General features: G+C 43.2%; 1 protein-coding gene across 1 annotated transcript in view; it reads left to right on the plus strand.

The window, feature by feature from the left end:
- LOC311040560 (receptor-type tyrosine-protein phosphatase-like N) overlaps positions 1-13,106 on the plus strand; it is a gene marked incomplete at its 5' end in the record, with an annotated part of 71,029 nt that overhangs the window by 13,793 nt on the left and 44,130 nt on the right. The window contains one exon of the mRNA XM_084050891.1: positions 3,111-3,161. Coding sequence (XP_083907017.1) covers positions 3,111-3,161 — 51 coding nt within the window. The remainder of the gene's footprint in view (positions 1-3,110; positions 3,162-13,106) is intronic.

A 13,106-nucleotide genomic window follows, 5' to 3' on the forward strand; every position in this document is an offset into this window, starting at 1 on the left:
AGAGTAGGCTACACCAGGTGATGCAAAGTGGTCAGCCATGCAGAGCGCTTGAGGGAGACGGAGGATCATCTGAATCGTCATGCTGACATCGTGGGGTCAGCCGCCCAGGGCAGGCAGGCTTGGGTCTGGGTTCATCCACCAGAAGGAGCTGGAACAAGGCTATAATCCAAAGGCAGAGGAGGAAAGCTGGTATGTCAAGGCTGTAGCCATGAACATGCTGGGCAATAGTACTGTGTGAGGTGGGAGATCATGCAACAAAGGGCACTGACCTGGGCAAGACATCAAACCTTCACACATGGAAGTACAGCCAATGATGATTGAGAAGGAAACATCGGCGCAAGCTTAAGAAATATCAAGTTCTCATCATGTTTTTTTTTTTAAATATACAGTAGCCACGTTTTTTTTTCCCGATCGTGTTGAAACCTTGCCAATTTTAATAAAGAATGTAATCGGGTTGAAACCGTTTTTAGACCCCATTATAATTACAGCACCGTTCATTGTGTATTTTAATCTACGTAATGAAGAAGTCACACAATGACATCACAACGTCATCATCATAACCATGTAATTGCCCTACATAATGAATTGTCGAATGAACTTTAGCGACACAACTCCAACCGACTGTAGAGAATCCTGGAAACTAGCTTGCAACACTTCTTAAAACAGATACCAATCTTTACTGTGAAGAATAAGTCAGGAAAGTCATGACTATACGAGCAAGGTCAGCGAGTAAGAAGGGCTCAAAGACAACCATGAAGGCCGGAATTAAGACCGGGCACAGAAGGACGACCAGGAAGCAGAGCTATAATATCTATGTGCACAAGGTCCTGAAGAATATCAAGCCTGTAAACACCATCTCTTCCAAGGCCATGGCGATCGTCAACTCCTTTGTCAACGACAGCTTTGAGCGCGTCGCCAGCGAAGCCTCTCGATTGGCTAACCGCAGCCAGCGCTCCACCATCTCATCCAAGGAGATTCAGTCCGCCATCAAGCTCATCCTCCCAACTGAAATGGCCCAGCAGGCCAAGAATGAAGGCTCCAAGGCTGTCCTCCAGTACAACAGCTCACTGTAAACTGTAGTCTTGTTGAAAAAAAGGTCCCTCTAAGGAACACACACATTTTAACTCAGTGGTTTTCAAAGTGGGGGCCACCAGGGGCCAACTGGAAAGAGGAAAATGGAATAGAAAAAATAATATTAATACAAGAAAATATATGTAAGGCAGGCTTGGGTCTGGGTTCATCCACCAAAAAAAGCTGGAACAAGGCTATAATCCAAAGGCAGAGGAGGAAAGCTGGTATGTCAAGGCTGTAGCCATGAACAAGCTGGGCAATAGTACTGTGTGAGGTGGGAGATCATGCAACAAAGGGCACTGACCTGGGCAAGACATCAAACCTTCACACATGGAAGTACAGCCAACCTTGATCATGTCCTGTCCTTTCTGACTCAGTTGGCAGATGATGTGGAGCAGGCAAGAAAGAAGGTGTCTGATGGGCCTCGTTTCATCCACTTTGTCAGGACAAGAACGGCGTGAAAGCAGGGATGAGGAGCAAAGGGAGTTGCAGGCGGATCTGAACCACTTTAACCTTGACGTCCCTTATTTTGGTGATGTCACTATGCAGAAAAATTCAGAAATGTTCTAAATAATTTCGAAAAACAGTGGTTTAGTGTTAAGTGGTTAAGAAGCAGCTCAAATTCACAGAGGTATCTTCTTATCGCAGATAAACCTTCACATCTGATTTTGTCCTCTCTACAAAGCAGGTGGTTCTTATGGAGCTTACAGTACACTGGTAAGAGATGATTGAGAAGGAAACATCAGCGCAAGCTTAAGAATTATCAAGCTCATGTTTTTTTTTTAAATATGGCCACACTTTTTTTTTTCCCCGATCGGGTTGAAACCTTGCCGGCATCATAGACTGGCCACATGATTGATTGATTGATTGATTGAATATTTTATTCGACAGAAATGTAAAGCATCACGAGTACAGTCAAACACTTTGTCCATTGGGAAACAAGACTCACAGCTTTGAGCGCGTCGCCAGCGAAGCCTCTCGATTGGCTAACCCCTAACCGCAACCAGCGCTCCACCATCTCATCCAAGGACATTCAGTCCGCCATCAAGCTCATCCTCCCCAAGGCCCAACAAGCCCAGTCAGAGGGCTCCAAGGCTGTCCTCCAGTACAACCAGCGTTGCCAGATTCTGTGAAGTACTTTTGGTACTTTAAGTACATTCTGATACCAATACTTTTGTACTTTTACAGTATTTCCTGTGTATTAAAGAGCTGGAGAGACAGGGAGACATCTGTTACTGAAGAAAACACTCTATAGCATTTTAACCTTTTAACAAAATAGTTTTTGTTTTAACCAAAGAATATCACTTACCCTACCTTTAAATAAATTAAAAAGAATTAATACAAATATATATAAACATAAAAAGATTAAAAAAATAGTGAAAATAGCAGATCTACAAGCTCCCAATGTGTCGCCACACAACACATGTGAGCTGTTAGATCAGCTGTCTTTTTAGATTATGGCTATGTGGGGTCCTTGCCATGGAACACTTTGGAAACCTGTTTTAACTGAAGCGAACTGCTGGCTGTTTATTGGTTAAGAAGCAGCTCAAATTCGCAGAGGAGATAACCCACACTATACCTTCACATCTGATTTTGTCCTCTGTACAAAGCAGGTGGTTCTTATGGAGCTTTCAGTACCCTAGTAAGATGATGAAGAAGTCAACATCATCTAGAAATATACATTAGCCAATTATACGTTATTCCCGATTGGACTGAAATGTTGCCCATACAGTACATATATTCTTTGTAAAAATTATTATTACTATTGCAATTATTATTGTAGCCGATCTACAACCTCGCGATGCAACGTGTCGTGAACTCGTGGATCTTCTATTTTCAGAAAGCTTAAGAAATAGCCAGTACGTAGCCAATAATCATTTTTTCGCCCGATTGGCCTGAAAGACTTGCCCAAATATGGCGTCTGACGTCATAGAGATCGACGCCTGTTTTGGACAAGAGAGTGAAGGTGTTAAAAATTAAAAAAATGCGTCTGTATCTCTGTATGGATTCTGATATAGCTTATCTCTTTGTGTTTGCAGGGTGCCTGTTTGAGAAGAAACTCTGTGGCAGAGACCAGCTGTGCTCTGACGGTCAGTATGCTGGGTTGGGAGTATACAGTACCTCCATCAGTTAATATTCATTGTTTATTTCAGATCCCCATTTGTCACTGCCGCAACAGTGACTATTCCTCCAGGGGTCAAATAGTATACTGTACAACCCTTTGAGACCTGAAGCCGATTCTACATGTCTCCTAAATCTCAACAGTTTTCTGAAAAACGTATGTTTCTATATCAGTGGTGCTCAAAATATCATCAAAATATTTTGTTTCAGGGACCCCCAGAAGCAAAGATTTGAGTTACAAAGGTTCCCTTAAAAATATATATATTCAAAGACACACATTTTCACAAATTTTCAAAAATAGCAGATCTACAAGCTCGTAGCGTGGCACTCGGTGCCGCGCTATGAGCTTGTATATCTGCTATTTTTGTATATCTGCTATTTTTGAATAGCCCAAAGTGTAAAATAATGCTTTTTAGCTCAAATCTAAAAATGACACAGTTCCAGGTCTTAATGGGTTAAAGAATTGCACTGTAATAAAAAAAAAAATAGTAACGAATACAATATACACATTCTCACACATATACGAAAGACAAAAAAACAACGTTATCGTAAATGAAGAATAAAAAAAGATACATTAAAATAAACATGTTAGAGCACATCAATTTCATTTCCAGAGTGCCTGTCATGAGTTACAATTTACAGTATAATATTTAGCAAACACTGACATCTCAAAGTAGCATCTGGCGACCCCCGGCGGGCCGCCAACTACTGTAAATAACTGATGGCTAAGAACCAAGCATCCAACAGTGTTCCTTCCACCAGCTTAGCCTGTAACCCCTGTCCCTACTTGTCCTCGAAGTTGTAGGAGAGCGCAATAGTGTCGACGCGCGCCATGCGCAGGGCGGGTCATCATCGAACTCCGTGTCGATGTCGAACACAGGCATGATATTGTCTGGTCAGTGGTGGAATAAGTACTCAACTTCTTTACTTAAGTAAAAGTACCAATACTGCAATATGAAAATACTCTGTTACAAGTAAAAATCCAAAATTAAAAATGTACTTGAGTAAAAGTACAAAAGTATTGCCATCAAAATGTACTTAAATTACCAAAAGTAAAACTAACTAAATATTTGAAAATAGCAGATCTACAAGCTCACAACGCGTCGCGATGCGTTGTGAGCTTGTAGACCGGCTATTTTCAAATAGCCTATGTATAAAATAGGGCTAAAGTGGTTAATGTATGTTTCATAATATCATAATTTATATCTGAAAAGTAGCTAGTAACTAAAGTTTTCAAATAATTGTAGTGGAGTAAAAGTACAATATTTGCCTCTGAGATGTAGTGGAGTAGAAGTAAAAGTTTTGGAAATTGGAAATACTCAAGTAAAGTACAAATACCTCAAAATTGTACTTAAGTACAGTACTTGAGTAAATGTACTTAGTTACTTTCCACCACTGCTGGGGGTTCATACGCTGCTCCTCGAAGCAGAAACACAGGACCGCGGGTTAAACTAATTGTCCAGCATCGAAGGGAACCACGTTGTACACGGAGATACCGATGACAGGCTCATCTGTTGGTTTCTTGGCTCTGTAGAAGGCCAGTGCTGTCCCACCTGGGACCACGTACAGTATAGATCTCTGTCTCTTGTTGTTACATGAGGATGTGTTGTTGCCACAGCGTGAACGGCCCCGGCGCCCTCACAGCGGAGAGCCTGGACCAGGGTTCATGGTGGTGGACATTTTTGTCAAAATGCATTTTTTGGCCAAATCATCAAAATGCATTTTTTTTTGCCAAATCATAGCTAGCTAGTGATGTGGTCCTCAAAGTGGGTCGAGGGACCTTCGGGGTTCCTTGAAGGTGTTCCAAATGGACCGTTACAGGTCTGTGACTCTGACCGTGTACAAATGGAACCAAATGGACCCGTACACACTCAGCGTTATGAAAAATGTTTGAGAACCACCTTACTGGTGGACTCCTAATGTGCCATAGTGCCTTTGTAAATCAGTGTCATACATATTCTGAAGAAAACCTGGCATTCAGTAAGTGGGTCTTATGATCGAAATAAGATCACTATAATGTTATGTAAAAACAAAATCAAAGATTTGGACAAGGACAAGTCTTGCCACGGTCACATTTGTCCGTGTATTGGCATATTGATGACCCCCTGCTCCCCCTTTCAAATGTATACAAATCTTTTGAAATAGCAGATCTACAAGCTCACAATGCGTCGGATCGCCGTCGCATCGGCTATTTTCAAATGGCCGAAATGTATACAGAGCTGAAGTGGTTAGTGTAGGTTTTGTAATGATAATCAAAATCTACAAAGTAACTAGTAACTAAAGTTTTCAAATCCCTCTTTCACGTCCCCATGGGCGAGAGGACTTTATCTTCAGACTGTCCTCAACAAACAATCCAGACAGATTTATGGAATTAAAAAAAGGTGCCCTCATCTAAATGTTTTACTGTAAACAGTATTGTAAACATCTACAGCAAATTCTTGCTAAGTTTAGCTACAGTGTTCATTAAAAAAAAAAGAAGATGGTGGAGGCAGTGTGGTGAATTACAGAATTGTATCTCTAATTACATTTTTGAAAGCAAGTTTAATGATGTCCTCATGTAACCAATTATAAATAGAACATATTTATTAAACATACATTTTCTGATACCAACATTTCACAGTCTTATTTGTGCGTGGCCACACAATCCGTGTACAGGGAGATGGGAAGGGGTCTTTCATGGTTTAATGAACATTTTGGTCAAAACAGTTTCTGGTGATCCAGCCTTCCATATTTTGTCTTCCTCCTTTTTCGCTATTTTCCATCTCTCTCAATTTCCTCCTTTTCCAATTCCACTTCCAACTGCCCATCCCCGACCATCGCAGTGCAGGCAGCTATAATGATTTTGTCTTTTTCCTTTTTGCGGGGTATTATTTTCTTCTGTGGCTGTTGGTTGGTCATGGCCGCCAGCTCCCACCTGACGTTGTGTGGGAGTCCCGACTGCTCGAGCTCGTACCGAATGACCGCGAGCTTGCATAGTGCCTTCAGACCAGGCCGTAGATCTAAGATGTACAGGCCGTCGTGCGTGTTGTCTCCTCCGAACGCGTCGAAGAGGACGACGCGTTCTCCCACCATGCAACAGCATGGCCTTGACATCCTGGAACACGGGCCTTCCCCCTTGGGCTCGACCCTCGTCCAGGAGAAGTTCTCTAAATTGAATTTCCACAGATCATTGAAGGGTGACTCTGGGAAGTTGTAAGCGCCGAATATGTACAGTTCTCCATTGTAGGCAAAGGCCGAATGACACATGAAGTGTTGTTCTGGAAGAAACTGTGCAGGGGGCGTGCTCAGCCAGCAGCTGGTCTCTGTATCAAACACACTGATATTATTGTAGTGGTCCCCCTGGTCCCCTTGGCCCCCAAATACCAACATCTTTGTCCCGATGATGGTGGCGGAGTGACGGGACGAAGCATGTGCCAGAGTCCCTCGGGTGGTAATTAAGCACCAGACCATTGTGGCCGTGTCCAGCTTGTAGATGTCGTTAGTGTATCCACTCCGCTGGGTGTATCCTCCATAGATATACATGACCTTCCCCAAGACACAGGCCGAGTGGCTGATCCTCTTCTCCGGAACGGTCCCGGAAACCGTGGGCTTGGACCATCTCTGGGCGTCGACGTCGAACGCGTAAAGCTCACTGCAGGACCCCCCCATGTACTTTAACCCTCCCCAGATGTAAATGCTGTGTCCCATCAGCACGGCCGTGTGGCTGTGGCGCCTGGTGGGAACCTCCTCCAGGGGACATTTTCTTCTTCCAGTCGTCACCGGCTGCAACTTCTTCCAGCGCAAAGACACCGCGTTGAAGACGTGGACGTCGATGTGACGCGTGACGCCGGAACACATCCCTCCGCAGGTGTACACCATGTTCCCCAACGCAACGGTTGCTTGATGGTGTCTCTCTTGTCCTTTCAGGTGCAACGTCCAGCGCAACATTGCTCACACCGGCACAAAGAAACGTCATGAAAATCTTAACGGTCTGTAAAGCCAATTGGTTGGCTTTTCAAGGAGGCTGATGCCTGTTGATTCTCCCTAATTTGGCAAATTGATGACCAGCACAACCCCGGCCAGCCCCAGGCAGGCTATGGAAATCCTCACGCTAAAATGCTAAGGGAAAGGTTTCTCTCTTTCTTTTCAAATAAACGATTCCTTCGTTTATTTGACGGTTCATTTTAAAGACATGATTGTGATGACAACATTGTGATGTCGTTGCATGATGACGTCATTACTGTATGTAGAATACACAATGATGTTACTCAATCTAAATATTAGTTTTATAAAACTATATAAAAATATGATTTGACATATTTCGCTTCAGTGTCTTATTATCACAAATCTCTCTGTAAGAAGGACTTGGTAACAGGGCGCAGAACAGAAGTAGACATGATTTATGATGTGCTCCACATGGGTTTTGGAATCAGATATTTGGCAGTGCGGAGAACGCTGCCATATCTCATCAATGCATCCACTCGAGTGCAGGATCGCCTATGCATGAACATCCGTCTCTCAAAAGCCATGTTGTCTTGTGCATTCTCACAGGCGTATATGAAATATTATGTGTGCTGCCACATAAACCGAACTGTAATGTGTGTGTCATAAGTACAGAGCTGACCCCAGTCAACTAAGTGTTAGTTTACTAAGTATAAAGAGGGTTTAAGACTAGTGGTTAAATAAAACATTAAAGGTTTCATGATGACATTCAGTTTTACAACACATTAAAAGTCTCTGTCATGGTCCTTCAAAGTGTATAAAAAGTTTGAACTGAAAATTCCACTCTAGTGAGCCAATGCAGGTGTTTTTCTCTCACATTTCTAAAGATTTTACAACTGCAATGTCAAAAGTAATCGCTGTTGAGGGATTTTGCCTGCCAATCATCGCCTCTGCCCCCCCCGCCCCCCATAGGAAAGAATAGGGGAGGGGTGTGGGAGGAGAGGGGGTGGGATTAAGTGACTATGACATCAAAGTCAAGGGGCCAATCCCAGATTACTTTTCGACCTAGTTATTAAAAAAAAGAAAAAAACACAATGAAAATCAACTGAATGTTCAAAGTTCAGTTTTTTGGGCTGTAATTGAGGTCATAAAACCCCCCCAAAAAACATAAAGAATAAAAAAAGTGAAGATGAATGTCATATAACCTTTAAAACACCCCCAGATTTGACTGTGCATGTGTTGTGTTCATGTCTAGGGTATTATGTTTTGCATGTCTTTCACTGCTCTGTCTACAATGCACATTATACTTAACGTCAGCTTTGAAGGCCAGATCTCACCAGAGGGTATATAAACACTACTGCCTGGCATTTTAATGCGGCAAACAATCCCGGCAGACACAGTAGCCTACAGCAATGTGTTTCCTAGTGCGGAGTTGCTGACTCCCCTGCTTCACAGTCGGTCTGTGTCAGTCGAAGATGGTCGGTGTTTAAAAACTTAGTTGACTGGATTCCCAAGGGTTCTAGGCCGCCGCCTGTTTTCACTCAACGTGAGCGATCTACAAGCTCTCGCGCTGCACTTAAATATATTTGACGCGCTGTGGAGCTTATAGATCGGCTATTTTCGGCGAAAGCTAACCCCAGAATAGGGATGCTATAGGGTTTTAAGTGGTTAAGGAGACCCTTGCCTCTCGGACCATACTGTACATGCTGATCCAGTGGTGGAAGAAGTACTCACATGTTTTGCAGTACTTGTACCTAGTTACTACACCAGGGGTTTTCAACGTTTTCAGGCCAAGGACCCCCTAGCTGAGAGAGAGATGAAGCAGGGACCCCCTACTCTATATTGTTATTGTTATTTTTTTTTACTTAGTCTGCTCTTTTTTCCCTCTACACCTATAGCCTTTTTGCCAAAAAATAGCCGATCTACAAGATCTCAACGCTTCGCAGCGCGAGGCGTTGAGAGCTTGTAGATCTGCTATTTTCGGCTAATGTTTCCCTCAGTAAAGGAATTGTAGGGTTCAAGTGGTTAATGTAAAAAAACGAAATCCTATCACCCAAAGATTTGGCGGACCCCCTATAGTAGCTCTGAGGATCCCCTAGGGGTCCCGGACCCCCTGTTGAAGACCCCTGCTTTACACCATCTGTGATCAGATCACCCACACCGTCCTCCCTAGCTGCTCTCTATACTTTTTGTCTCATTGAAGGGTTTATAAGGGGGCTGCTCTTAACGTCTCGTAACGTTCTCACCCCAGGACTGGAGGAAACAGTATTGTTGTCGGGGTAAACAACAGCCCCAGCATGCCTCAGACATACAGCACGGCTGTAGGGCTCCCAGAACAGCGCTGTCGAGTCATCTCTCATCAAGAAACACTGCTGGGAGACCGAACGAGGCAGGGGAGAGAGAGAGAGAGATGGAGAGAGAGAGAGAGAGAGGGGGGGGGGGGGGGGAGTGAGAGACAGAGAGTGTGGGGAGAGAGGGAGTGAGAGACAGAGGGAGTGAGAGTGGGGGAGAGAGTGAGAGAGAGAGGGAGAGAGATAGTGGGAGAGAAAGAGGGAGAGACATCCTACAAAACAGAATAAGAGAAAGAGAGAGGTGGAGAGGGATGTGTTGAATGAACCACGCAAGAGAGCGTCTGTGAATATTTCACGTAAAACCCTTCATATCAAATCAAATGCATTCATGTAGCGCATTTGAAAATAACTCACTGTACCAAAGTGCGATACAGAACAATATAAAGCAGAACAGAACAGAACGGTCAATCATAAACAACATTCAGTCCGTAGTAAAACATTAAAAACGACAAAGAGCAAACCCTCCTTATTAAGCATGATAAGATGGTACAAATTCAACCATCGGGGGGGCATTCAAAAAGCTTGTGAATAGTCTTGTATATCTGCTATTTTTGAATAGCCAAAGAAATCTTAAAATGACACAGTTCCCGGTCTTAATGGGTTAAATAAAATAAAATAAAATATCTCTATTCTATTCTCTATTTTCACGGGAGTGATTCAATTAAAGCTCAGGACACCACAGTTGCGTGGAAACAGTTCGTACTGTTTGCAGACGTGGACGGGGGGGGGGCTTTCCTGTGGGATGTTATGGATATGCCCGGGAGTCCATGATGCACGTGTGTGTGTGCGCACACACGCTTATGGACGTCATGCTACATAAGCACACACGACACGCGCACACGTGTTCATTCGGCCGGATAGAGAGCGTGGGAGGTCGAAGGGGAGTGGAAATTGCGTGCTTATGTTGTCACAAGTGCATAAGTAGGGTTGACGTGTTTGCCATTATATACGTACGCGTGCGCGTGGGCGTGTGCACGAAGGTGCAGTCTGTGTGTCCGAATGTAAAAAAGAAATGGCGTTTTATTCCTGAATGAAGGCAAGTGAGAGAGAGAGAGAGAAATAGAGAGAGAGATTGAGATATCATCAGAGATAGACACAGACAGTAATGGCTCATTTATTCTCCATTGTATGATGGCGTCACGCACCGAAAATAGCAGACCTACAAGCTCACATGTATGGTTCGGGCATAACCCATTCAGACCGGGAACTTATCCTGTGTCATTTTGGATTTCTTCGGCTCTTCAAAAATAGCAGATATACAAGCTCATATTATGAGCTTGTAGATCTGTATTATTTTTTTTTAATCGTGATGTATATTTAAAGCTAATTTTTTTACTCACATCTTTGATTCTGGGGGTCCCTGGGACTAAATATTTTGAGATGGGGGTCCGCGGCCTAATACATATCATTCTGGGGGTCCTTGACATGAAATAGTTTGAGCACCACTGATATTAGAGCAACATATGTTTTTCAGAAAACTGTTAGGGTTTAATTAGAAGATATTTGTAGAGTCCCCAAGCAAAGATTTGAGTTAAAAATGTTGGCTTTAAAATGATATATATTCAAAGATGTGCGCACATTTTCCACTATTTAAAAAAAAATAGCAGATATACTAGCTCATAGCACGGCACTCGGTGCCGCGCTATGAGCTTGTATATCTGCTATTTTTGAATAGCCAAAGAAATCTAAAAATGACACAGATGCGTTCCCTGTCTTAATGGCCTTAGAGAGACAGACAGAGAGGGAGTAATAAACGATAACTTAAGAGACCGAAGGAGCGCGCCAGACGGAGAAATGGAGGCGTAGAGGACAAAAATCGAGGGCGAAAAGGAGAGAGGAGGCATGAGGAACAGAGGACGATAAAGAGAGGAGAAAAAGAGCAAAGTAAAGAGGCGACAACAGAGAACATTAAAGAGATAGAGTGATTGGAGAGAGAGAGAGAGAGAGAGAGAGAGAGAGAGAGAGAGAGAGAGAGAGAGAGAGAGAGAGAGAGAGAGAGAGAGAGAGAGAGAGAGAGAGAGAGAGAGAGAGAGAGAGAGAGAGAGAGAGAGAGAGAGAGAGAGAGAGAGAGAGAGAGAGAGAGAGAGAGAGAGAGAGAGAGAGAGAGAGAGAGAGAGAGAGAGAGAGAGAGAGGGAGTGAGTGTCAGAGCAAACGTAAACAAGGCCTCTCTCTCTCCGTCAGTGGTGCTATAGACCAATCCCGGCGCACCCTCTGCGTCTCTATGACAACAATGACATCAACTGCCTGACGACTGAGTGTCTCCCTCATGTGTAAGAAAAAGGGGGGCGGGGACGGGGGGGATGAGAGAGCAAGGTGATGACTCACCAAGATCTATTCTACACACCAGTGCACCTTATTACTGTCTGTCTGTATGTTGTGTGTGTGTGTGTGTGTGTGTGTGTGTGTGTGTGTGTGTGTGTGTGTTGTGTGTTTGCCTGCGTGCACACACACACACACACACACACACACACACACACACACACACACACACACACACACACACACACACACACACACACACACACACGTGTGTATCTTCCTTTATTGATGGCCTTATGCCATTAACCCATTCAGACCGGGAACGCATCTGTGTAACCACTTAAACCATTATTTTATACTTTGGGCTATTCAATAATAGCAGATCTACAAGCTCATAGAGCGGCACTCTGTGCCGCGCTATGAGCTTGTAGATCTGCTATTTTTGAAAAATCTAGAAAATTCATGCAAATCTTTGAATATGTGATTTTTCAAGCGGACATTTGTAACTCAAATCTTTGCTTCTGGGGGATTCTACAAATGTATTCTAAATCAGTAAAACAGTTTTTTGAAAAAAAAACATATGTTGCTATAATATCAGTGGTTCTCAAACCTTTTCATGTAAAGGACCCCCAAATGATATGTATTACTCCGCGGACCCCCATCTCAAAATATGTTGTTCCTACCAAGGACCCCCCAGAAGCAAAGATTTGAGTTAAAAATGTTCGCTTTAAAAAATATATACATATATATATAAAGATTTGCACACATTTTCAAGATTTTTCAAAAATAGCAGATCTACAAGCTTGTATATCTGCTATTTTTTTATAGAAAAAGTATAAAATAATGGTTAAAGTCAGATGCGTTCCCGGTTTTAATGGGTTAAGTGTGGGTTTATAATACGCATGCGCGCACATGTGTGTCTGTGTGTGTGTGGTGTGTGTGTGTGGGTGTGTGTGTGTGTGTGTGTGTGTGTGTGTGTTTGTGTGTGTGTGTGTGTGTCCTGTGTGTTTGTGTGTGCGTGCCAGGTGACAAATCAAATTGATGGTTTCCGCCTCAGTGCACCTTATGGCATCGATTGTACACGTCTCTGTAACTCTGCTGGAGGGGGGATGGAACACTACATTATAACAAAATGTATTCCCTCATTTGGGTGTTTTTGATGACGGTGGTGGAGAGCGCTGTCTAATGGTCTGAGATCTCCCATAAGTGTTGAAATCTGGTGACTCGGAAGCCTGTTGCATATTGTCGCTATCAGGCAGAAACTTTTCAGGAAATGCAAAAAATAACCTGTGTTCCAATGGATCCAATGTAGTTATTATTTATTCACAAGCTATTGTTAATACTTTTCATTGATTCAATAATTATAAAACCCACACACAGAC

The sequence above is a fragment of the Gymnoscopelus microlampas genome, assembly GCF_963454915.1.
Source record: "Gymnoscopelus microlampas genome assembly, chromosome: 24".
Lineage (NCBI taxonomy): Eukaryota > Metazoa > Chordata > Actinopteri > Myctophiformes > Myctophidae > Gymnoscopelus > Gymnoscopelus microlampas.